The 26,420-nt window shown below is 37.7% G+C and overlaps 3 protein-coding genes across 3 annotated transcripts in view; all 3 read left to right on the top strand.

Moving 5' to 3' along the window:
- Nucleotides 1–26,420, top strand: part of LOC139143731 (titin-like) — a 184,781-nt gene that overhangs the window by 361 nt on the left and 158,000 nt on the right. Inside the window, exons 2-9 of the mRNA XM_070714267.1 lie at nucleotides 282–511; nucleotides 2,224–2,316; nucleotides 5,745–6,014; nucleotides 22,781–23,047; nucleotides 23,347–23,427; nucleotides 24,264–24,530; nucleotides 25,296–25,559; nucleotides 26,071–26,331. Coding sequence (XP_070570368.1) covers nucleotides 282–511; nucleotides 2,224–2,316; nucleotides 5,745–6,014; nucleotides 22,781–23,047; nucleotides 23,347–23,427; nucleotides 24,264–24,530; nucleotides 25,296–25,559; nucleotides 26,071–26,331 — 1,733 coding nt within the window. The remainder of the gene's footprint in view (nucleotides 1–281; nucleotides 512–2,223; nucleotides 2,317–5,744; nucleotides 6,015–22,780; nucleotides 23,048–23,346; nucleotides 23,428–24,263; nucleotides 24,531–25,295; nucleotides 25,560–26,070; nucleotides 26,332–26,420) is intronic.
- LOC139143347 (obscurin-like protein 1) lies at nucleotides 8,290–12,881 on the top strand. Its single transcript, XM_070713592.1, has 6 exons — nucleotides 8,290–8,608; nucleotides 8,965–9,216; nucleotides 9,687–9,944; nucleotides 10,472–10,747; nucleotides 11,494–11,760; nucleotides 12,398–12,881. The coding sequence occupies exons 1-6, from the start codon at nucleotides 8,332–8,334 to the stop codon at nucleotides 12,808–12,810; spliced, it is 1,743 nt and encodes a 580-aa protein (XP_070569693.1). The 5' UTR covers nucleotides 8,290–8,331; the 3' UTR covers nucleotides 12,811–12,881.
- LOC139143170 (myosin-binding protein C, fast-type-like) lies at nucleotides 13,240–15,715 on the top strand. The gene is made up of 3 exons (XM_070713305.1): nucleotides 13,240–13,513; nucleotides 14,349–14,618; nucleotides 15,423–15,715. Exons 1-3 carry the CDS (start codon nucleotides 13,258–13,260, stop codon nucleotides 15,713–15,715), a joined length of 819 nt encoding a protein of 272 aa, XP_070569406.1. The 5' UTR covers nucleotides 13,240–13,257.

Here is a 26,420-nt window from a genome sequence, read left to right as displayed (position 1 = left end):
ATTATGGATTTTCTAATCTGCATCAAAGAATCTCTGTTACAGTCACCAAGACTAAATTTTGACATTGATGAATAAAAATTTAAAATGAAATTTAAAGCTTCTTGCTGGAATCTTACTATTGCTAAGAGTATGGTCTTTCTTTCTAAGTATCTTTTTCAGTTTCTGAACAAAGTTGAAATGAATGGACAAAAATTAAACACAGAATATATAATCTCAAGTTTAATATCTCCTTCTATTGTATGATTATTTATATTGACATAAATGTATATGATTGGATACAGGAGACCATCACAAGTGAAGGCAGAGGTGGTAGAAGAAATCAACATCGAGGAGCTATTGGCTGATGTGGAACCCAAGAACTATGAACAAGTACTCAGGGATCATGGCATCCATGATTTCAGAATCATCCTCAAACACATCGAAATGATGAAACAAAAGAAAGCTGATGAGGAGCAGGCACTTGCTCTTCAACATGTTGAAAGAGATGCAGCTGAAGTCACCCTCGTCAAAGGTAAGAACACTTCATCAAACTTTCATCTCTCTAATATTTTTTCCTTTTACACCATTCCATCCCTTCCAGAGAGGAGATCAGTGTTTTCCTCAGAGATAAGATACAGTCGTATCTTATCTTAACTGAAAGGGGATGAAATGTGTAATTTCTTGTTTTGCTGTTTCTAATAAAAACCTTTTAATTTTTGTGCAAGATGATCTTGAAATTGTGGAGGCAGAACAGCCTAAGGTTCTAGCTATGGCAGCACAGGCAGAACCCGAAGAAGGTAAAGAAATATCCAGCATGAAACGTGTGTTTATATGCACAGTAAAAATTAGTTATTTTAGGTGGTTCAAAAATTCCCTCATAAAATTTTGCACACGTAATATGTCCAAGGGAAGATGTTGTGTTGCACTGTCAGTTTTTAAAATGTATACATACAAATGCACTACAAGTCACTCATGATGTGTGCCACACATGCACTGAATGTTGTGTACTGCATCAAGTAAGTTAAGTATATGGTTAAAGGATACCTTTCTGTCCAGCAAGTTTACACACCTCTTCAAAGTTGTTATGACCTCCTTGGTCCTCATTCTTGTCACACTCTTTCTCCAATGCTAACATCATTGACGTTGGAGTATGCAGGGTTTCAGCCACTGAAGATACTAAGAAACTATGGTGCAACTAAATATTTCTTTTCATAAATGAAAGGAGACCATTTTCCTGGGCACATTTACTTGAATCTGTCAATTGGAATTTTCAGATCAAGTCAGCACTCTCAATGTTTTGAGGCGACTCTTTACATACATTTGCACATGGCATGGTGTTCCAGTATTAAAGCTACCTGTAAATTCTTAATGTGTGTGTGAGCATGTGTTGAAAAAGGGAACAGACATTACAGCTGGCATCGGATTTGGTGCAACTTGGTTTTCTTTGAACATCGTGCTTCAAAAATATGATAATTGATTGATTTTTTGAACCATTACCAGTAATACGCTAGAGTGGAATTACATTTCAAAATATTTTCAATTTTTCATAAAAATAGTGTTTGAAGCTCAATGAAGGCTTCAACATTGAAACCACTTGCATCAAAGTTGCTGCCAGATGTGTTTTAATTTATCTGGATATGCTCAGACTTTGTATTTCTACACAATGTTTTTTAGTTGTCTTTGGCTTTGCCAAAGAACTTGAAGATGTTGAGGTCAGGGAAGCTGAGACGACAGAGCTTGTGTGTGAGGTCACAGATGAAACTGCTGACGTGACTTGGCTGAAAGATGGCATTGAAATTAAAATGGATGACGAGAAATTTGTAATGAAGGCTGAGGGTCGACGTCGGTCTTTGGTTGTTAAGAGCGCTAATGTAAATGATGAAGCTGAATATACCTGTGTTGTTGGTGATGTCCGCACCACTGCAGAATTGTTTGTTGAAGGTGAGAGGGCATGGTCTGAAAACCCCCTCCCTCAAAATTTAGTTGATGACCATGCATGTAGTCAAAATCACACTGATAAAGATACTCATCAGCATTTGTTAAGTTGAAATCACCAAACTTGAAAATACTAGTGATCATGCAGATAGGTTTAATACTCATCACTTTTCTCCTTGCAGTTGTTGTCACAATCATTTTTATTGAATTTTTTTTGTATTGATTTCGCACGCTTATAAGTTCACATTTTTGTTTTTGTATCTTGCATGTCAATTATTTGCATCCAATTTGCATGTTGCTCACTACCAGAACCCATCGAAGAAATCATTGTCCCAACATCTATCTCATATGCACAAGCTGCTCCAACATTTGACTTTGGCAATGAAAGCTCATCCCGTGAATGTATGTATTATTTTATGATTTGTCATTCTTAAAATCTTCACACTTCTACATTTTTTACTCATTTTCTACTGTATTCTCTTGAAAAACTCTACTCTTCCAACTCTATAAATGCTAACTTTTGTGAAAATCTTTCTTCTTCATTTCTTTCTTTGCTCTTTTTCACAACTTCACCTCTGATTAACGAAATATCTCAAAACTGCCCACCAATATTGCTATCAGGGAGCTCAACATCTGTAAAAAATTACCAGAAAAGTATCAAAAATGCCCTCGTTGCATTGGGTCTTTTTATTGTGAATAAGGCATGAGTGAATGGTATGTGGTTTTCAGTAGATAAGGAAACACACAACATATCAATGACGGGTGATCCAGCATGTAGTGTGCAATGCATCCAGCTTTAAAAGAGGTAAAGTGTTCTTGACTTTCAGTCTCTGTTAAGTACATTGACACATTGCTGTACAACTCTTCAGACCGCGTACAACCTTTGGTTTCTGTGGAAGACGTTGAGCAAATGACAGTTGCTGTAGCATCCACCACTGTAGCTGCAGAGCCGGTGCTAGGTAATAAATCTCTTATTAGAAATGTGCATCGAAACAGGCATGATTTCTGTGGTTCCAGCACCAACTTACTTGGACTTGTTCATTTTGCACCAATGATCACTTCCACAAGGTTTGTATTGGGAAAGACTCCATCAGGAAGCACCTGTCTTCACATTTGAATAAAGGGACTGATCATTTGATCCTTACAAGATACCATGGATAATATGGATGGATGTATATCCACATATATCCACATATATTGAACTCTTTCCTCCCTAAGTTTATGTCGGAAGTTCCAACTTTGCTATAGAGGAGACTGAGGGTTGACCAAAATTTGGTTGTTCATTGGTTACCCTGTTCACCCTAAGTACCCTTTAAAAAGGTCCAATACATTTCATGTATATGAAGCTGTTGTATGTATATGAAAACTGCAACAAATTAGTAACTGATACCTTTGAAAATCGAATGATCAGACCCTCAAGTTCATACACACAGCACCAAGCTTCCATCACAGTGTAAAATGCAGTAAGTTTTCAGGCATCATACTTTCTATGGGTTATTCTATGAGAATAACAACACGTTACAAAAACTCAGCGCACATTAAGCCATCATAGTATTAGATACACATGCATGAACAATACTCATTATTTGATTTTTGTTCTGTCAACATGTTTTGAAGGATGTGATGTCACATATAGTATTCAATATTTGTATTTTTAAAAGTAAAAACAATAAAAAAAACTACTAAAATTACTGTTTTAGGTCAATGAAACCATGTGCAAAAGTTAAAAATCAGCATAACACTTAAGGTAGAACGCACCTCGGGGAAAGACATTCGGACTCTCAAACTTTTACAATTTTCTTCTGATATACCACATGTGGGGGTTCATTTTAAAGCTCTTGGTGAAAGAAAACTTTTCACCGGCTTAGTTTTTCGAAATTCGAAAATTTTTATTTTTCTCCATAGAGTTAACACAGGGATGGCGGCCATTTTGAATTTCTAATATCGGTAAATCTTGGGTAATTTGTTTCTCTAGTACAAAAATTTGCACGGTGACCCCCAATTTTTATTCTTGATTTTGAAAGAGAGTGATTAAAAGATCCCTTGAGGAAAGTTAGAGCAAAAGTTTAAGTCTTTCACTTTCGAGGTGCATAATACCTTAATAAGCAGTGAGTTCAGGTCAAGATTGCTGGTAAAATTTTGAATTGGCCATACAGATCAGTTACATTGTGAAAAAAGGGTGCTTGAAGTACAACTGATAAAATTCAGACAAACAAGTAGTGTAAACCTCTTTCAGTAAATAATATATGATGAAAATTTATGAATGCGACATCACTGTAGAGGGTGACAGACATTCACAGGACAATAGAAAGTGGAATCAGGTGCTGATGTAACTCATGGTCCCACTTTCAGCATGGCACTTTCAAGCATGTAGATAGGTTTAGAAGGCACAAATGGAATGCAAGCACTTTGAAAACAGAGAACTTGAAATTGATACCACCAACAGCTATTCTGCTGATAGTTACAGTTGACAATGAAAAACGTACCACCTGTCGTGAATTTGAGGTGGTTACAGATGACAATGAAAAACTTACTACTGCTGTCTAGCATGAGGTGACATCTGACACCAAAACAGACACACAATGATTTGAGGATAAATCAGAAATACCAACGTCTGTAAAACATGAGATGACAACTAGAAGTAGAGAATGGGTTATCACTGTTCAGGACATAAAACCAGATAAAACAACTGAATATTCTCTTGTTACTGTAGATGCAATTAGTCAACCACTCTGTTGTTTATCAAAGGTATGCATACAAAAAGGTTTGATGGGGTACGAAATGTGAGCTGACCAATATGTACCTCTTGAGACAGCTTAAACGAAGTCTCCTGAACATAAGTGCAAAGACAAAACGAACATTACCCAAACTGTCATTCATACGAAAGCACACATCTTAATATTTCCTATCATTTCTGAGGAAAAAAAAATGTAAGCAAAGGGGTTGTGTTAAAACATTTATACTGCAAAACTTCATCTTCAACTGTGGTAAAAGAGTAGATTACCTTTTATGTCTTGGAGTAATTCCACAAAGTGGCAGGATAAAGAGGTATGTATGGAAATATAAATATTTGGTTTTAATGTGTACATTTAGAACCCATATACACCAAAGACATTGATGTTCAAGAAGAGACTGAAGAGATATCAGCAACTCCAACTATTGAAATATCCTTTGATACTCATGAAATAGAAATTGAGAGTACTGAGGCAGTGTCTGTGGCTGGTAAGTTAGGGCAGTGTGATAACATTTCATGTTATTTTGAATGAACAGCACATGCATGGACACTTCACTGTATGAGGGTGGCACTCTGCTACACAATATCAGGTAAGCACATGCAAAGGGGAATTTGATAGCTCTCTAGTTGTGGGTTTTTTGCACAAAAAGCTGCAAAGTGTGTTTTATCAAACACAGGTATATCTGGTAAGTATGTTTTAATCACACATGTGCACAGAGCATGTGTTGTTCTATCACTGTCTTCAATGTCAATGTGTGGTTCAGATTTGTATTGAGGATGTGTTTGGTTTAGGTGTTTACCTGTAGATGTTAGTCTCAAAATTGTGTACCTATTCTGAATCAGGTCACACAATGTATGCATCTGTCAGTTCACTTTATTTTCCTCAGCTTTCACCTGCCTATGTGTCCTGCCTCTCAGCAACACATTCTTTTTTTCACAGGTTGGCACTCACTGCTTCCTACCCGTACCCAAAAACAGTCACAATTCCACAATTTGGTATGCAGCATCAATATTTTACCACTGCATGAAAAAGGTCCTGTCTATATTATGACATGCTATTTACTTGAAAGTATTGTTATATTATCTGTTATTGTAGCTCCAGTGAGATTCTATCAAACACTGAAAGACAAGGAAGTTGAGGAATTCCAGACAGCAGTCTTGGAATGTGAGGTTTCTCGTGATGTAAAAGATGATGATATAACCTGGTGTAAAGATGATGAAACACTTGAACCTGGAGACAAGTACGAAATGAAACAAACCAGGAGGAAGTTGTCTCTCATCGTGCACGATGTCAAATCAGAAGATGAAGGAGAATACGTTGTGAAAGTTGGTGAAAAGAAGAGTCAAGCTGCCCTCTTTGTTCAAGGTGAGTTGTTGCTAGACGTTGAAGTCTGGGTACTCTGGATGAATGTGTGGTCACTGTGTATTGCACATGCAGTGACCTTGATGTTTGCAACTGTACAGTGAATGCATCTGGATTCTGAGTTTGGTCACATCTGTGATGCAATTTATCAATTTCTGTTGAACAAAGCAAATATTCCGATATCAAAAGTTGCTATATTCTTCTATAATTTTTTGATGGTGAAATAGAAAAACTAGAAAAAGTGAAACAGTGGGAGCATGTACCAGCTGCTGCTGTCTTTGCTGAAGTAGAACCAGAGAAGCAGTTACTTTGTCAACAGAGCAGTGTCATAGACACTGCTGGCAGAGAGCATGACTCAGCAACTTTGAAGAGCACAGTTCCTGTAGAATCCCTGGATGATGTGAAATGGTTCAAAGATGACAAGGAGATAGACATTACTGATGAAGAGAAATATGATGTGAAATTGGAAGATGGAAAACCTGTCCTTGTAATCAAAGATGTATGCGACGGTGATGAAGCTAGGTACACTTGTAAAGGTGGTGATGAGATATCTTCAGGTCACCTGATGCTGGAAGGTAATTTGCATTACAATAGAGCTGTCGAACGCGCACCATGTCGTTGCACCACAGGTCATTGAATGGTCATCAGTGCACTGTCAAGTTATTCAAAGGTCACCAGTGCACCATCATGTCATTAGAAGGTCATCAATGCACTGTCAGGTCATTGAAAGGTTACCAGTGCACCCTCAGGTTATTTAAGTGTCATTAATACACACTCAGGTTAGTGATAGGTCACCGGTGCACTGTCAGGTCATCAATGCACTGTCAGGTTACTACAAGATCACCAGTGCACCATTAGGCATTGAAGATCACCAGTTCATCGGAGGATCAACTGGAGTGTGGAATAACAATTCATTGATGGACACAGATGTAGCACTACTAAAACATTGTGTGTTTTATGCACAGTGCCACTTGCACATCTCATTGTGTTTCTATATCTTGTATGTGGACACAAATTTTGTCTCAATGTCATAATCTTAGTTGTTGGTCAAGATACTGTCACTTCAATAAATGTAAGTTTGCACTCATCCCCTCTCAGTACAGACCTGTCACTTCTGAACTTGTCTAGCATGTTTAGCAAGTGTTCTGAGGTCCTGTGATGCTCAAGTATTTAATCCTGGCAGAGAGTGTACTACACAATACAACTACCAAACTTCTGTTCAACCTTCGAGCTAAAATGCCTCAATTTGTTATATAGCGGATGATAGATATTGTTGGAAATCTTACTTCATAGTTGATGAATGGTTTCTTCGTTGTAAAGTTCTTGAAGTCTACAGAGTGGTGAAATCATTTGATTACCTTCCCTCTAGAAACTGGTAATGTCATAGAAACTAAACCAGCCACTGAGAGTAGGCAGGTAGAATTACTCAGTGATATCCCTGTTGATGGTGTTGAAGAAGTAAAGTGGTTCAAGAATGACAATGAAATCAATGTCGATGACTCTGATAAGTATGAGTTGAAAGTCCAAGACGGCAAGGCACTGCTGCTTATCAAAGATTTTGATGATTCTGATGTGGCAGAGTACCAGTGTACAACATCAGGCAGACCAGGAACTGAAGTGATTCTCAGAAAAGAAGGTACCTGCATCCTCATCGAATCTTGCCTGGGCACTTGTCAGGTTCATCAGCACAGTGTGTCATTTCATCCTCATCAAATCATGCCTTGGAATTTCTAAGTGCAATGTTTCTCACATCCTCATGACATCACTCCTCAGGATTGGTTGATATGCACAATATCTTTTCACTGGATGTGATTTTTGTTATTGTTCGTTGTCCAGCACAACTATTACACTATTATCATCAGCAGAAAGATCCAACTCAGTGTGACTACTGATTCTGCACATTACATGGCTTCCAGCATTTTCTGTCTGGTTTAATTGTTGAAGTCAATAAACCAGCTACCAATTGCCTGGTAAGCTACACTCTCCACATTGGCTGTTCTGGATCAGTCCGTTAGTCAACAATGTTGCCAGCACAGTTTTGCTTCTTTCACAAATGATCTCTGTCTTCACAATTTCCATTAGCTGTTACTGACCAATCCTATGTTGTGATTCATGTCCATATCACCTCTCTGTACTACAATTGTTCAGCAACGCCTTTATCACTTTCATATGGTTCAGGAATGCACTGTATGTGTTGTGCTCAAGTTTTCAATATCTGCCATTCACTCTGCCTATGCTATACACATAGCCAGTTTTGAGTTGTTACGGCAAATGTCTCCTGGTTTCAATTAATTTTGGTGACTGTATTCTTGTACCAGTAATGGAAGACAAGGTACATCTAGCAGCTCCTGAACAGACATCAGAGGAGGAAAGAGTAATCACTGTAGAAACAAACATGCCGGTTGCTAAGGCTGATGAGGCCAAGTGGTTCAAAGATGGTGACGAGATTGATTTGACAGACAGTGACAAATATGAAAGAAAAGTGAAAGATGGAAAGGCAATGTTAGTCATCAAAGATGTTTCTAAAGGTGATACAGCCAAATATGAATGCAGATCTGGTGACAAGGAAAGCACTCATAAAGTGAAAGTGACAGAAGGTATTAGAAACATTTCTTGAAAAATTTAAATATCATTATTTTTTGGGAGATTTTTATAAGTTTTGAAAATTTGTTTAGGTTGTTCAGTCTTATGTTCATCTGGACACGTCTTTCTATTGACTTTGAAAATGTTATCCATCCATATTCTATTGAGATTCAATACCACTTTATTGGAAGGAAATTTATTAAATATTGGGCCATTTTCACTATCAAGAAAAAACAAACGTTTTCTTGTTACTGTATTTTGAACAGTGACAAACTCTGCTCTGATGCTATGATGAAAAACAGTGAATTAATTAAATGAACATAAATACAGAAATGGGTAACTCATGTTAATGACTCTGATATTGCGACAGATGAAGCAAGCATTGTACATGAAAGGAAAGATGCAACACTGATAACAGACATACCACTTGATGATGTCAGTGAGATGAAGTGGTTTAAAGATGGCAATGAAATTGATCTGGATGAAACTGATAAGTATAACATCAAAGTTGAAGATGGACGAGCAGTCCTTGAGATCCAAGGTGTTGATACAGATGATGAAGGCAGTTACACATGTATAGTGGGAGACAAAGAGTCCACCTCAAAACTACTGATTCCACAAGGTAGCGGTGTTCCTTGAAAGTTTTCCATGTTGTGTCATGTAGATGATGTTTAGCTTGCACTAGTCATTCATCCTCACCCATTGATGAAAGAGATAGTTTTGTGGTATATTGGCTAATAAATTGTCATTGTGTTGTCGGCTCACAATCCTCCAACCCATAAAGACATACATGTATGTGGACATGCATTCAGAATCTCATTTCTCTGAAATTTGTTGATATTTTTTGTTCATAAAGTATGCAACAATCAAATTAAATTCACAGAGATATGAACTCACAAATGTTTGTAAATGTCTATTTGTCAACCATAGATAATTTTGTAGGTAAACATCACTTTATAGCTCTGGTTTCATTCATTTGTTGTTTCATAACCAAATTTGTCAAGTTATTCAGTTTGTATTTGTAGATTGATATTTGAGTGGCGTTTGACTAGCTATTAGTATTAAAATGTGGTCTTTTCTGGTGTTCAAAAGATGAAAAAGAGAAGACTATCCGGGATAAAAAAGATCATGTTACCTTGGAAACTAATGTACCATTTGATGATATTAGTGATGTCACCTGGCTGAAAGATGGTATAGAAGTTGATTTGACTGATATTGACAAGTTTGAGGTCAAAGATCAAAGTGGAAAGGTTGCCTTGGTCATCAAGGACATAGGCAAAGATGATGAAGGGAAATATTCTTGCCAAGTAAAAGATGAAGAAGTTAGCATTGAGATGCATATATCTGAAGGTATAGAATTCTGGTGCATTAAGAATTTGTTTCATGTCCCCCTGTCTGACTGTCTTTCAAGTTTCTCATGTGCACTTTGTGATGGAAAAAATCATTTTTTAAATATATTTGTAGTTTCACTATGGCATTCTTGGTCTTTCTGTATTGAAATTTTAATACCGGTAGTTGGATAGCTAAAGAGTTCTATCACACTCACTGTACAATTCAGGGAATATTAACATCACTTTTTATTGCTCAGAAAAGTCTTGTGTATCAGTTGTATCTGTTTCAGTTTTGCGTTTCAGTTGGATACTAATCTTCTCTGTCAGACTGTTCCGTACAATTTCACTTACAAGCCTGTAGACCATTCAATCTTTCACTAGCACTGGTACTCAGAATGTCTTTTTGTAATTTAGCACTTTAGACATTAAGCACAGATTCTAACAAACCAAATATGCATCCTGTAAGGTTTTGGTAAATTCTCCTCATAATCAATATCCTGGTTAGCCCAACAACAATGACTCTTTTGTTTTTGGCTGTTACCTCAGAAGGCCCCCAAAAAGTACCTGTTCCAAAAGTAGTAGAAAAGAAAGACTATGAAGAAGTTACTTTAGAAACCAACCTACCTATTGAGGATATCGGTGATGCAGTATGGTTGAAAGACGGTGTTGAAATCGATATCACTGATTCAGATAAATACGTTGTCAAGGCAGACAATGAGAAAGCTATTCTTGTCATCAAAAATGTCGGTCCAGATGATGAAGCCTTGTACACTTGTAAAGCAGGAGACAAGAAAGTTCACTCAAATCTTGTCCTCTCAGAAGGTACTGATGATTTCGCTAGCGTTTTTCATAAGATTTGTGTCATGCAGTCCATCAACAATCATCTACACGTTGCTTCAGCATTGCATGAATTTTTGGAACTTTGGCTCCATCAGCAGAATAATGTGTTATCCATGTTCACTGCCATTTCATTGCTAAATGAAGCGTTCATCATGTTGACTTCACACATTCTGTATGTTGGAATCATTATCTGTACCTGTTTGTCTCTGGAAAAGTAAGTTCTATAGTTGAAATATTCACATGGTTCACAGTTGTAACAGTAGAATATGGCAACACCATGTACCAATAAGTAGTGATCAATCAGTGTCTCTCCAATATTCCATATGTTTTAGCACAATGAATGAATTTAGTCAAAAAGGCACAAACATCACCAGTATCATTGACATGTTGTGGTCAAAGAGGCATAGCAAAGTTCACACTCACAGGGTTTACGTCATGGCACTGTATCTGTTATACCATGTTCTTTCACCAAGGATGTTCATATTTGACTTCACTGTGCTGTAAAGTCATATTCAAAGTTCACACTAGATTTGTTTCCTGGCACTCTGTCTGTTGTGATACATATCATCACCAAGGATGTTTATATTCTGTTTCACTGTGCGGTGAAAATGCTAGAGCTCACTAGCGTTGTTGAGAATGCTGCACACAAATGTTCTATTCATTGCATCTGATGAAATATGGCTCAGTCAGAAATAATTGAATTTTGTGTTGACTACCACTCCTCCCAGCGGACACCATTGGCAAAGTTAAAATTGAGAGACAGAAGAGACAGGAAGCCATACTAGAAACTGACCTGCCTGTCAGTGATGTCTCTGAGATCACATGGTTGAAAGATGGGTCTGTTATTGATACGACTGACACTGATAAATATGATGTCAGAGTTGATGATGGAAAAGCTGTCCTGGTTGTCAAGGACATTGATGCAGAGGATGAAGCTAAATATATATGCAAAGTCAGAGACAAAGAAGCTAGTACAATGCTGATAATGCCTCAAGGTATTTGCCTCTGAGATACTTGTCATGCACAGTTTAACCCTTTCACCACCATGGTTTGTCCCAAATCCATTGTTTTCTATGGTAAAGTTGGACCTGTATACAGGGAACTGGGGGTGAAAGGTTTAAGCATGAAATGACACCGTATGTCTGTCATTAGTTGTCACAAGTCTGGACACTCATAGGCCATCAGATCACCCTGACTTATAATATGTCAATTACTTCAAAGCACACTTCTGCATATCATGCAGTCACGGTTTCACATTTGAGGATTTTTAGATCATTTTGACACTGGCTGTGTTCTTATAACTATTTGCTGCTTTGTGTCACTTTTGGTATCTTTTGTTATTTATTTGGTCATTAGCTCTAGAATCATCAGTTGTTTAAGAAATCTGTTTTTCAAGCTTGTACATCATGGTATATTTTTAGTGGCAATGATAATATTTCAACTTGGTTTGCTACATTGCTAATCTTAACACATTTCAAATCACATTGGCAATATTTGCATCTATCACAGTCACAATTCCAGAATTAGCATTATATTTTATCACACCAAATACACAAGCCATCTGTTGCATATGTGAATAAGATCTTCAAATTGACCAACGACCTACTCTCTTCTAAACATAAATGCCTTCAGAGGACATCAAAACAGATGTTACAGAACAAACACGAGTCATTTTAGAATCTGACATCCCCATTGACGATGTTCATGATGTCACATGGTTCAAAGATGGCAAGGAGATTGACAGAACAGATGTTGATAAATATCTTGTCAAGGAAGGAGGAGGAAAAGCTGTTTTAGTGATCACTGATGTTCAGGAAGATGATGAGGCCAAATACACTTGTCAAGTTGGAGACAAGGAATCATCTACTAAACTTGTTGTGCCCAAAGGTATTGAAATTGCAAAATACCAAAGTTATTGTATTCCAATGTCACATGTTCATTTGTGCATGAATGATGTGCATCTCCACATACATCCATACACGTTTAATAGTAGAAAGAATTGCATTCCAATCTTTTGTCAAGAATCCATAGGGCACACACTGTGAAGGCATATTTTGCTTTTAGCACTACATTTCACTTCATTTCATTCATGATTTCTGAGCGCATTCTGAGTGCAGTCATTAGAAGCCTTTGCCGAATTCAATCCAACTGCTATTTTATCATGCTACTCCATTTCCCCCAAGTCAAGGAATCTGCACCTTCCTTTGATGGAATGACCTGCAGATTTTCATCAACAATGAATTTCGGAGAGGACTGTCATCGTTCTCATAAGCACAGTCATCTCAACACATGCACTTTGCAATGCACAATGAAGAACAGTGTGTGCATTGAGATGTGGGCATGATTTGGTGATTTCTATATGTGGCAACTGTACATTATGTGGTACTGTGCCATTTGTTTCCATAAAACTCCATATCTTTATTCTGCATGATTGCTAATGGCTATTGTAATTTCTTTGCTCCAATAATGAACTAGAAGATGATAAAGGAAAGATGCCTGCTAAACCTAGGGAAGAGGGCAGACCAACTGTCACCCTAACAACAACCATACCAGTAGATGATGTTAAAGATACTACTTGGTTTAAAGATGGTGTTGAACTTGACACCAGTGACTCTGATAAATATTCTGTCAAGGTCAAAGATGGCAAGGCTGCTTTGATCATCAAAGATGCAGACTTGGATGATGAAGCAGTGTACACATGTCAAGCTGACACATTTGAAGCTAGTACTGAGTTCAAACTTCCTGAAGGTATAACAACGGCTACAAATGACTTCGCATCTTTACTTGATATGTATTCTCTTGTCTGGTCTGTCACATTAGTATTTTTTGAAGCACTCAGCATGAATGGTGACAATCATTTCTTTCATCATTTTGACATCAAATATGCTTTCATTGTGGATAAATTGGACATATTACTGATGTTTTAAATTAATTTGCATAATATTCATGAAGAGCATGGACATGCTAGATTCTCTTACTCCAGTTTGGTCAAAATGTGTCTATTAAAGCTGTAGATGATCACTTTATTTCTTACTCATGTCTGAACGTCTTTTCTGTCTTCATCATTGTACATTCTATTCCATTTCACTTCATTCCTGATTTCTGACTGAGGACATATTCATATGAAATCCTTACCTAATGCAGCCCAACCACTGCACAGACTCATTCTTCCTTTTATGAAATCCTTTAAGTAACGGTTTTATAATATCCTTTCATGTGAGCTGTTATGGAATCAAATGAAAGTACTTGAGCTGTCAGCCACAAACTGCTCTTTCCTCAGATGGAATCAAATTATGTTTCCTATCATCCATGAGTGTTGGGCAGGACCTTGTCTTGTTTCACTAGCACAGTCATTTCATCATGTGTATGGCAGTGTTGCAGTTCACAATAAACACTGGTCTGTGTTGAATTGTTGGCAAAACTGTCTAAGTCTCTGTTGTATTTCTGTTTGCACATTTGATATCTCAACTCAGTGGTGACTTTGCACACATGACGCACCATCTGTTGGCATGATATTCTCATCTCTTCATACTCTGTGTCATCTAATGGCTATTGTAATTTCTTTACTCCAATGATGAATCAGCTGATAAGGAAAAGATGCCTGCTAAACCTAGGGAAGAGGGCAGACCAACTGTCACTCTAACAACAACCATACCAGTGGATGATGTTAAAGATACTACTTGGTTTAAAGATGGTGTTGAACTTGACACCACTGACTCTGATAAATATTCTGTCAAGGTCAAAGATGGCAAGGCTGCTTTGATCATCAAAGATGCAGACTTAGATGATGAAGCAGTGTACACATGTCAAGCTGACACATTTGAAGCTAGTACTGAGTTCAAGCTTCCTGAAGGTATAACAATGGCTACAAATGATTTTGCATCTTGACTTGATATGTATTCTCTTGTCTGGTCTGTCACATCTGTATTGTTTGAAGCACTCGGCATGAATGGTGACAATCATTTGTATCATGTACTCAAACATGTCTATATATTGGATATGTCACATCCTTATAGGTATCAATTCATCTGCACAATACCACTGAAAGAGCTGCTACTTCTGCTGTAGTTTTGCACTCCATGCAGATAAAATGTGGCCTTTTAAAGCTAAACATTCACTGTTTTACTCATGTCTGAATGATAATCTGTGTGCATCACTAAACATCCCACTTCATTTCATTCAAGATTTCCGAGTGTAAACATAATCATTAGAAAACCTTGCCCAATGCAACATAACCAATGCAACTGAACCACAGCAGAATATCTTTTCCTTGAAAAAAGAAATCCCTGACACTTTATGATGTCATTCCCTATCATCAGTGATGCAGTCAAATGGAAGGACTTCAACTGCAGCAAACTGAACCTTCCTTTGATTGAATGAAATGCATCATCCAAGAGTGTTGGGCAGGACTTTGTTATGTCTCACTGGCACAGTCATCTCATCACGTGTAAGGCGTTTTTGCAGCACATTGAACATGTTGAATTCTTGGAAAACTTTGTTAACCTTTTTGTGTTTTGGTTCCAACATTTTGTCATATCAACTCAGAAGTAACTCTCTGCACACATGGCACTCCATCAATTGACTGAATGTCCTCATCTCTTCATACTCTGTGTCGTCTAATGGCCATTGTAATTTCTTTACTCCAATGATGAATCAGATGATAAGGAAAAGATGCCTGATAAACCTAGGAAAGAGGGCAGACCAACTGTCACCCTAACAACAACCATACCAGTAGATGATGTTAAAGATACTACTTGGTTTAAAGATGGTGTTGAACTTGACACCAGTGACTCTGATAAATATTCTGTCAAGGTCAAAGATGGCAAGGCTGCTTTGATCATCAAAGATGCAGACTTAGATGATGAAGCAGTGTACACATGTCAAGCTGACACATTTGAAGCTAGTACTGAGTTCAAGCTTCCTGAAGGTATAACAGATGGCTACAAATGATTTTGCATCTTGACTAAATATGTTTCCTAATGTCTGGTCTATCACGTTTGTATTTTTTAAAGCACTCTTTAAAGTCACATGCACAAATTTCGAAATAATTGGCATAAAGTTTGTTAGTTCATTCAAATATTATCAGTCAGTGTTGTAGCACATCTGCTGTATTTTCCTTCTGTAATATCAACACAATGGTGCTTTCAAAATTTAAATGGAATTGCACAACATCACTGTTATCCACCTAGTAGCCTCACTGACAGAGCTTGCTGTTGATAGGTCACAATTCTTGATCTCAATTTTGTTTCTATATTCTTAGTAAAAAATCAAAGTCATCAATATTTGTGAGTTGTTCAGTCTTTGTCTTTTATCATAACTAAAATGCACAAAAAGTTAAACCAGTACCTTATACTTTATCATTTTTAACAAAAACAAAGCAGAAGATGTCAAAAACACAAAACGTCAAATCAAAGAAAAAGAGACACAAGAGGTTGTCACACTAACTACCAACATGCCCATTGATGACATCAAAGACTGCGTTTGGTATAAAGATGGTGCAGAATTAGACATAACTGATGCGGATAAATATACAGTCAAGATCCAAGATGGTAATGCTGCTCTGGTCATCAAACATGCAGACATTGATGATGAAGCTGTGTATACGTGTCGAGCTCATCCATTGGAAGCTAGTGCTGAACTGAAATTGTATACAGGTATAAAGTCATATATGAATGACCATGCATTTGTTGCATGTTTCTGTGTCTTCCTCTCACTGGACTGACATGCACCATCATAATTCCTGTTGTAACAGCCACCTATGTTGGTATTGTTTCAGATTTATCACATCTGAATCACCAATTCAACATGTTGTTTTCCATCTGGTGTCACAGAGAGAGCACTATCAATAAGTCACGGATATGGTCTGTGGCATCATCTATAGTTCATGGTTCACCTTCTTGTCATGTGACAGGACACCATCACATCAGTCATTGACACCCATTGCACACACTGAAATTGGATCCATAAATGAAATGAAATCGAGTTGCTTTCTTGTTTGTGTCAATGCCATTTGTTATAAATGGCCTGTGTCAATTCATTCAGCACCATGACACTAAGATTTCAAATCATGAATGCTACTTCACTGAACTTTGACATTTTCTGTTACATTCTCACTTCATTGTGATCTTGCACAGTTTTTTGTCATTCCACAACTGTGTAAGCACATGTTCAAAGGCATCGTGCACAGATACAGGCAGTTTCAATCCACTTGATATTTTCACAGTGTGCAGCACTGCACTATTCAGTCACACTGAATATTTCTTGGTGGTCTTGCCTTATGTATGTGTGTCAAGGAATCTTTCATCTGGGAATTGTATATTTTCATTTATTTAGACTTGCAATTATAGTTTTAGAAAGTTTGTCCCACCTGAGTATCACAAAGACACAAACACATGATGCTTTTTCATTGTTTAAGATATTTCTGGCATTTCATTTGATGATTTGTTCTGTTTGAGAGTAAGGAATTCAAATTTGTTGGTTTGAAATGCTTAAAAAGAACTCAAAGTAAATCAAAATCTTTTCGTACCTGTTAACATTGACACTATTTCATCGGTGCAGAATCTATTCAGAGAGGAATATTTCACACAACTCCTGCAGTTGTCCCTGAAAAATCAGAGATTACCACAATAGAGACAAACATACCAGCTGATGCAAAGAGCACTGTGCGTTGGTTCTATGATGGTGAAGAAATAGACGTGACTCATCCAGAGAAGTATGAACTGACAGAAAAAGATGGCAAAACTGTACTCATCATCAAAGATAAAATGAAAACTGATTTGTCAAAGTACTCTTGTACACTTGAACCGGAGCAAAGAAGACCTGAGGTCATACCTGAAGAAGGTATCAATGTCCCAAACCATATTCACAATGTCCAACTACCACATGTCATTGACTTGTTTATCAGTTAAAAAAAACAATCCTAATAATTTTTATCAATAGTTGATTAAATATGGAAAACACTATTTTTTGTTCAACTTCAAGTGAGAAACTACGATCACCAACATTACTTGTTGAATACTTTAAGTAATGTCACTTTGTGCTCTATAGCCATGGAGGTTACCACTATATGAAGAAATGAAAAAATTACCAATCTGTTATACTAGTACTATACAATCCTTAAGTATATTGTCAAGGAAATCAGTGAATACATAAAATCTTCCAGCCCATCCTAATGTTCAAATATATGGATCACTATTGATTCTAGAACCGCTGTCCAAAGAGCATAAGGAAATAGCGCTTGCTCCTAGAGGAAAGCAAGAACCAACACCAGCAGTTGTCATTGAAAGTCCCTTCTATGTACGCAATGAAGCTGATGCCAAGTGGTATAGAGACAGCGCTGAAATTGATCAAAGAAATACTGAGAAATATGAAATATCAGTTGAAGATGGCATGCCCACTTTGGTTATCAATAACTTTGCAGACGAAGATGAAGCAGTGTATTCTTGTAGGGTTGGTGACAGGGAGACTAGTACCAGAATATGGATTGATCAAGGTACTATGCTGTGGTTGGCCATCAGGCCTGCACCTGACATCACAACATCCAGGCACAAAGAAATCATCTTGTATTTTCAGTGCCATTTCACAACTCACATGTCAAGCACATCACTGCTAGACTTGTATCTGGCACAGTTGAATGAGCTACATTGGAGGAAAAGGTCCGTTATTTTAGTGGGACTTTCACACTAGGCATGGAAGATGGGACATTCTCCAGCAAGAATCCAAATCCCAAATCTTTCACACTTATGAATGTTACACTCATCAGCTGATAGACATGCATTAGCAAATCTTTTGTCAAGGTCAGTAGGATGATATTGTAGGTAGCTGTCTTGCAGTTTATACAACATGCACTGTATTCTAGACTCTGGTACCATTGCTGCACATTCAATCATGACGTAGAAGTGCACTGCCAATTAGAAATGTCCCAAATAGTCAACTCCTGTGTCAGCTGTACTGCAAGCAAAACTCAGCCAGCATCCTCAGTTGATTGGATTCATTTCAATAGTGTATGCGAATACACGGCATTCCCCCACATGCATGCGCAGTTGTCTCTCACTTGAATATCAATCACTGTCTGAAAAAGGCTCCTTTCAGACAAGGTTTGTATGATTGATTCTTGTCTCACTCCGAATCAGGAGATATACAAATAGATGAAGTGGTGGTGAAGGACATCGTCCGCAGACATTCCAAGGCTGAACTCTACACTCCAATTCAAGTTCCAAGTAGGAATGTGAAGGAACTCTCTCTGACTGATACTACAATAGAGATTGAAGTACCGGAGATAAAATTAGTAACTGCTCCAACAGATGGACAGGAAGCTCCAACACCAGAAGGTATTATGGGCTGCTCATGTTTCAGTCAAATCTTGCTCAATACCCTGCAAAAGGTGCAAGGTGACACGATATGCAATGAAATGGATCACCTATGTCATTATTACTTATCTTGGTAGTTCTACTAAGAACACAGGATTCTTTTAAGTTCAACATAAGTGTGCTATCCCTTACAGCTGCTGTAGGAAAGTTTGAAACACCTTTCACAGCTGATCAGATAGATTCCATGACATGGCAGAAAGATGGAAAAGAGATAGATTTGACAGACTTGGAAAAATATGACATTGTTACAAAGGATGGTAGGGCTGTCTTAGTGATCAAGGACTTTGATGAGACTGATACCGGATTCTACACATGCACTGTCCATGATGAACAGGTTACAAGAGAAATAGCATTCGCAGGTAAAGAAAGGTGCCTCATAGCATATCCTGTCATCTCCCAGATTTCCACGAACTGAACTGGTTTTCAGGACTAGTTCACTTTGAATGAAATGGTAACTTGGGGATGGACAGGGTGGAATATGAGCTGATTCATTATGTGCCTGAAGATGTACATAGAAAAGGCCCAGATGTGCACTTGGGACATGTTCACAAATAAATTCATTGTATGCATGATGGTACACAAACCTTACTCCTTGCTAAAACTGTATATCACATTGGTCGAGTTCATATCATATTGGTAGAGTTGGAATGCTAACCTTCTGTATGCCGATGGGCAGTGGTAACACATTGGGTTACACAGTTTCAACCGTCAGCCTTATGTACGGTACATCAATTGCAAACGTCACGATCAAAATTACAAACTAAAAGTAGTACATGTATATATAGGCCATCCAGCATGGATGTAGCATGTAGGCCATGCTACAACAACACAGCCATCAGTTGTCACTGTGAGCACCAGTATAGGTCTGCAATTTCCCCAATAAACAGAATTTCAGATCTATTCTGTCATAGGGAAGTGTTATTTTCCCTTCATTTCACAGATAGCATGGCATATCCCCATTGCATTGCACAGTACAAGTGTTTGTACACAAAGTGAACTAGGCATGCTTGCCTGTCCACATGCCATCAATCAGAATAGTTTCATGAGCAATAGCAAGACTTCGTAGTTAGCATGAGTGACAAACTTTACAGCGGTATCAAGTTTTTTGTTGTCACATTTGACGTTTTCAAATTTGTCCATAAGAACCAGCAACAACTCTTGAGAAAGAAGAAAAGCCCATTGTTCTCAGTGAATCTGAACTTGTCTGGGTACCTGGAGAGAAAAGGATGGTAGTGTTGGACACTGAGGCATCATGGGAAGATGTTGACAAGTTTGTGTTGGAAAGGAATGGTGTTGAAATTGATATCTTTGATTCAGAAAAGTGTGAGGTCATCAACAGAGATGGCAAAGTCTGTCTTCTCCTCAAAGATGTTGTTGTTGAAGGAACTGAGCAGTACGTTTGCAGTGTCAAAGGTCAGCCCACAACAACATCAAGGAGAGTTGAAGTGATGGAAACAATTAAGGGTAATCAAAAAATGATTTCTCTGGACTACATTGACATGAATACAATGGACATTCACAACAAATACTGTGCAATGGTATTATTAAAGGAGTGATGTAGTGAGAACACCACTCTTCATCTCCAGTCAGTGTCACTGACTCTTTGAATTCTGTTCTGATCTAAATCTTTCCTCTCATAAAAACATACAAGGATAAAACATGCTCAGATGTCGCTGATAAATATGTACACATCATACAAACACCACTTCGTGATCAAGTATAGTTACCAAACTGTACTATAGCAGAAACAATAACAAATTACACAAACATAAAACTAACAAAATTTTCACCAACATTTCCCTTTGCTATAGTCATGTTTTTTGAAGAAATAATAAAGGACGTTCATGAAGAAATCTCTTGGATGGAAGTCTTCAACCATTTTTTTTAATTGTAAACCTTTTTTAAATGATTTCTCATTTTAGAAGAAACCGTAGAAATCACCCCAGAGTCTGTTCAAATCAAGAAAGCCAAGCCTGATATTCCTGTGGAAAAGCACATAGCAATTTTGGATACCAGTGCATCTTGGGAGGACATTGACAATTTCATTCTGAAAAAGGATGGTACTGAAATTGATATATCTGATACCCAGAAATATGAAACTATAAACAAAGATGGTAAAATCTCCCTGGTGATAAAAGATATTGAAATTGATGACATTAGCAAACATACATACACAAGTTCTATTCGAGTTACTGGTGAACAAGCTACATATCAGAAGAAAACGAATACTCTGGTCATGGACATTGATGCATCATGGGATGATGTGGAGAATTTCACTCTGGAAAGAAATGGAATTGAAATTGATATCACGGATAGAGTAAAATATGAAGTCTTCAAAAAAGATGATAAAATCTGTCTGCTCATTAAAGATATTGTCGTCGATGAAATTGAGCAGTACCGTTGCAGTGTTAGTGGTCGTCCTGCCAGAACAACAACAACGGTGCAAATACTGGACACAATCCAGGGTAATCGGAAATTTCAAATGACTTTGCATCATCTCACTGTCATGTACATGAACCACACAGCATCTGCACTTTCATTGTCTCATCGTCTATGCATATTTAAGACAGTCACATGACACCTGAAGAAAACAGCCATGCAATTAGGTTAGCACATGTGTAGAATATCTTTGATATCTTGTTTTTTGTCATTTCACACTGACACAGACAAACTGGTGCCAGAACTAACACAGTGCTTTAGCTGAAACAATATGATTATATAACCTCTACACTTCCTTCTCCACTCCATAGCAATCGATCAACCCCATTGTTTTCTGTAGGTAAGATAGACCTCTATGGAGGGGCAATAGGATGGAAAGTTTACTTTTGCAATACACTTCCATATTACATACTCTTTCATTCTCACCATGGAGTTGCTCAGTTCACAAGAAACACAATAAAGTCACCATTGTCATGATGCTTGTCAGTGGTCAAGAAGAATGCAGTCCCTACTGGCATGGCACAAACCACTGCAAATATTTGCACAGAAGAATGTAATACCTAGTATTTCATTTAAGTGGAAAAATTTGTGTTCTTGACTCCAGAAGAAGAAATCATAGAGACAGAGAGAGAAAGGGAGTTGATCACTTCTTCAGTGGAAAAAATCCTGACTACTAAACCTGAACGAAGCACTGAATACGTCTTTTTGCATACTGATGCATCCTGGGAGGACATTGAAAATTTTACCCTGAAAAAAGATGGTAGAGATGTTGACGTGTCTGATGGTGAAACTTACGAACTTGTCAACAAGGATGGCAAGATTTCACTGGTTGTAAAAGAGGACATCCCAGATGACGTTGGGTTGTACACATGCAGTGTTACCAAACCCGTCAGCAGAAAACCGATTGACGAGCCAGAAGACATTTCTGGTAAAGACAGCCGAGTCTTTTGTTATCAGCACTGTAATGTAATCGACTGCACAGCATGAAAATTGTCACAGGTGTTTGGATCCAGACTCTGTCATTGTCTAGTCATAATGATATGTGTAAACCATTGTTTCCATTTGATGGATTAGATGAATATGGTAAGTTAACATTGTTACTGAGGTAAGTATACTTACATTATAAACAAGCCAAAGTCAAATGGCACCTCACTCACAGTTTGCTTCAGTCATGAATGACAGATTTGCCTTTCCTTCTGTCCAACAGAAGCACCCAAGTTTTCTGAACCACTGCAAGATGTTGAAACAGTCGAAAAGGACACCACAGTTCTCGCCTGTGAAGTGACCAAACCAAATGTAGAAGTGAAATGGTACAAAGACGACCAACCCATTTCAAAATATGATAGCCACTTTGAAGTGAAGAAGGACGGTCGCAGACACAGCCTGACAATCAAGGATACCAAGTTGGATGATGAAGCCCAATACACTGCTAAGATTGGCAAAGTTGAAACTACAGCAGAAGTGCTTGTTGAAGGTAAGTTATTTTTCATATGTAAGCAATAGACTGCAACAAGCCCCACTGTGCCAGATACAATGTAAATATTAAATATCAAGTGGTGATTTTGCTGAAATTTCTTGATACATGTACATCTCGATTTTGATTCCACTTAACAAAGCTCTTGGTTTCAGGGAAAAAATCAAAATAATTAAAGAAAGGAAAACAGAAAGAAATTTAGAGTATACTATATTAGTATCTTTTGCTTTTTTTGTTCTTTACTGTATATTGTTATGTCAATTAGAACCCAACCTGTTAACAAACCGTTTTTCCTGCAGAAGCTCCAGAGGAGATTGTAGCAGAACCAATCATTGCTACCGCAGTTGCCTCACTTCAGCAGCCCCTTGAATACGCAGAAGGTAGAAATAACAGCACACACTGTAACACATTAAATTCAGTTAGCCAGTCATGATTTTCAATAACATAATTCTAAGCAAAGATAACGTGAATAGTAATTTGATGAATTGTTATATTTTCAATTTTATTTTCGCATCAATATTGTTTATATTGATCAACTATATGTTCAACATATGGAGCAATGATATTTTGATATGTTAGATATCGCAACATCACCATATGGGACAACAGCTATGATGATTATGCACACCGATAATGATATGGCAATTAACTCAACAAAGTCTGAACTTTTATCAGCATGCTCAACTATCACCTTGAATGCATTATCTTTACAGATGCATGGCTCATTAGATTTTGTACATGCCATTTCACTCTTGACTTTTGCATTTCATACTAGTTACATTATTCCATAGATTTATCATCATTTATATTTCATTTTGTTATAAGTTCCTGCTTTAAAAGCCTGCTAATTTGAATCAATCTTACTAATTTGTAGTCTGAGACTATCTCCAACACAGTACACGACAATGACTGTCCCTGAACTTAATTCCCTTTGAATCCCTCTTCCTTTAAGTACCATCTGCCTCTTGTAAGTGTATGGACGGACCAATCTATGGCAAATTTCATTTGATCTGTCCAAAATATGGGAATGAAGATTGCACCAAATCCTGCACCATATGACACAAATGCACTGCTGCACAGCTTTTCTTCACAGGGCTGTAAGGAAATCACTTTGCATCTTGGTTGCTTGGCAACAATACAGTATTGCTTGAGTTGTAAGGTAAATACCAGTGAAAAGAAAGGAACTTTAAATACTTGAACTTGTCTTTTTCAACAGCTGAAGTTGAAATTGCCAAGCCAATCCAAGACAAGGAGGTTGAAGAGTTCACAGAATCTGTCACCTTCGAATGTGAACTGACAAAACCAACTGACGATGTGACTTGGTTGAAGGACAATGAGCCAGTGGAGGAAAGTGACAAGTTCCACATCACCAAGGATGACACACAACACAAACTGACTGTGTCTAATGTTACAGCTGATGATGAAGGTACCTATACATTCAAGGCAGAAGAAGTGACCACAACAGCAGATCTGTTCGTTGAACGTAAGTCAGTTTATAACAAGTATTAGGGTCACACTAAGCAACATAATATGTTTTGGTTGACAAACTTAAATCATGGCTGGTCATGATAGTAAAGAGAATCTAACCCAGTTGAGCATAGTTCTGAAACTCATGATACTTAACTTGGTATGTCTTTTTTTTTAATTTTCCATCTTGTACATTCTATTGTACCAATTTGGTACATTTACCAACTGTTTGATCAAAATCAGTAGTCTTACTGAATCAAAATTCAGAATTTAGCAAATCACTCTAGGATCCACTAGCTCATGAGCTATATTTTGCTGAAAAAGATTTCTAGCACGGCATTGGTTTCCACGGTCTATGGGTGAACATTTTAGTGACCAGCTGAATAATTCACCAGTCTGTAGGGTGAGTAGAAGCAAAAACCACTGGCTTGGTCATAAAAACTGCTAGCCTATAAGCTTGTGCTAGTGGAGTTGCTCACATGCAACACAAAATGGAGACAAGCCAATGAAAGAAAAGAATATGGATGATAAACAACCATTACTGAGATGTGATGTCAAGTATTTCCATTCAACATTTTAGGAGATCCTTGTATATGTAACAGTTGCATGACGCAAACCTGTTAGGCAATAGATAGATGTTATAAGATCCATTCAGAGATCACTTAAAAGCTCAAATCATGATAACTTTCGATGTCAGTAGAATCATTCAAAGGTTTATTTGTTTGATTTTGCTTCATGGACACTGTATCAGCATTGATTCTTACTGTCGTTTCAACAATAGTGACCAAGTTTGAGAAGCCACTGACTGATGTCCACATCACTGAATTTGATAATGTGGCCACATTTGAGTGTGAGGTCACAAACGAAAAGGCTCCAGTCAAGTGGTTTAAGAATGGAATTGAGCTTCCTGAATCACCTCGGACCAAGTTTGATGCGGATGGAAAGAAGAGGACTCTGACCATCTTGGACACCATTCCAGAAGATGAGGCAGAATACACCTGTGTTGTCGGGGAAACCAAAACAACATCCAATCTTAACATCGAAGGTTTGTGTAAAGTTAATGGACTGGATGCTGCTGCATGGAAAGCGGATTGCCTGAAAACCTTTTAAATACAATATCTTTATTTTAACTCTTTTAACTTTCCTTATCCTGATCCTGCAAGATGTCATGTCCCTGGCAGTCCCCACTGTAAACCTGTTAAGAACTTTCATATTCTGTGACTAACCACAGAATAAAATACTAGGGAGGTACACACTTCATGTACCGTCAAGATTTAATAGGATGAAGCAGATTGTCTCTATTTCTTCCTCCTTACATCATTAACCGTGAAGTAAGATCTGTCTTTCCACCCTTGCATGTTTCCTGAACTTGCAAGCTTATTTTTAGAAGAGTTTCTCTTCCTCTCTGAAGAGTTTCTCTGTGGTCTTCTTAACTCTTGAATATTATTCTAACGTTAGACTTCTTTACTGAGGAGTAAAATCCTAATATTAAAAGTCCAACACTTGAAATTTGAGTGTAAGGTATACTGAGGTTCTGTTGGTATGTTTGTCTTCAGTGACCACTTTCACTGTCAAACCCAAAGACACTGAGTGTAATGAGTTTGACACAGTCTCATTTGAGTGTGAAGTCAGCAATGCACAGGCCACAGTGACGTGGTTCAAAGATGGCAAAGAAATCGAGGAGGGTCCAAGGGTCAAGTTCACTGTGGATGGAACAAAGAGGACTCTGACACTGCTGGACACCAACCCAGATGACGAAGCTGAGTACACATGCAAAGTTGGCAAAATCACCAGCTCATGTGAACTTCTTGTGGAAAGTAAGTGAAAATATGTAAAAAAATGAACCCATCTACAACAATTTTATGAAGTTCTTTTCAATGCACAGAAATAGAGGAGTGTGTTGCTG

The sequence above is a fragment of the Ptychodera flava genome, chromosome 11 (assembly GCF_041260155.1).
Source record: "Ptychodera flava strain L36383 chromosome 11, AS_Pfla_20210202, whole genome shotgun sequence".
In the NCBI taxonomy this organism is placed as follows: domain Eukaryota; kingdom Metazoa; phylum Hemichordata; class Enteropneusta; family Ptychoderidae; genus Ptychodera; species Ptychodera flava.
The sequence above is the reverse complement of the archived record's forward strand: the minus strand, read 5'-3'. Positions and strand labels throughout refer to the sequence as shown.

Coding starts and splice junctions, on each gene's coding strand:
- LOC139143347 (XM_070713592.1), top strand. CDS start 8,332: ATGGAAGACAAGGTACATCTAGCAGCTCCTGAACAGACATCAGAGGAG. Junction 9,945..10,471: donor TGAGATGCATATATCTGAAG/GTATAGAATTCT, acceptor CTGTTACCTCAG/AAGGCCCCCAAAAAGTACCT. Junction 11,761..12,397: donor AATGCTGATAATGCCTCAAG/GTATTTGCCTCT, acceptor AAATGCCTTCAG/AGGACATCAAAACAGATGTT.
- LOC139143170 (XM_070713305.1), top strand. CDS start 13,258: ATGCCTGCTAAACCTAGGGAAGAGGGCAGACCAACTGTCACCCTAACA. Junction 13,514..14,348: donor TGAGTTCAAACTTCCTGAAG/GTATAACAACGG, acceptor ATGATGAATCAG/CTGATAAGGAAAAGATGCCT. Junction 14,619..15,422: donor TGAGTTCAAGCTTCCTGAAG/GTATAACAATGG, acceptor ATGATGAATCAG/ATGATAAGGAAAAGATGCCT.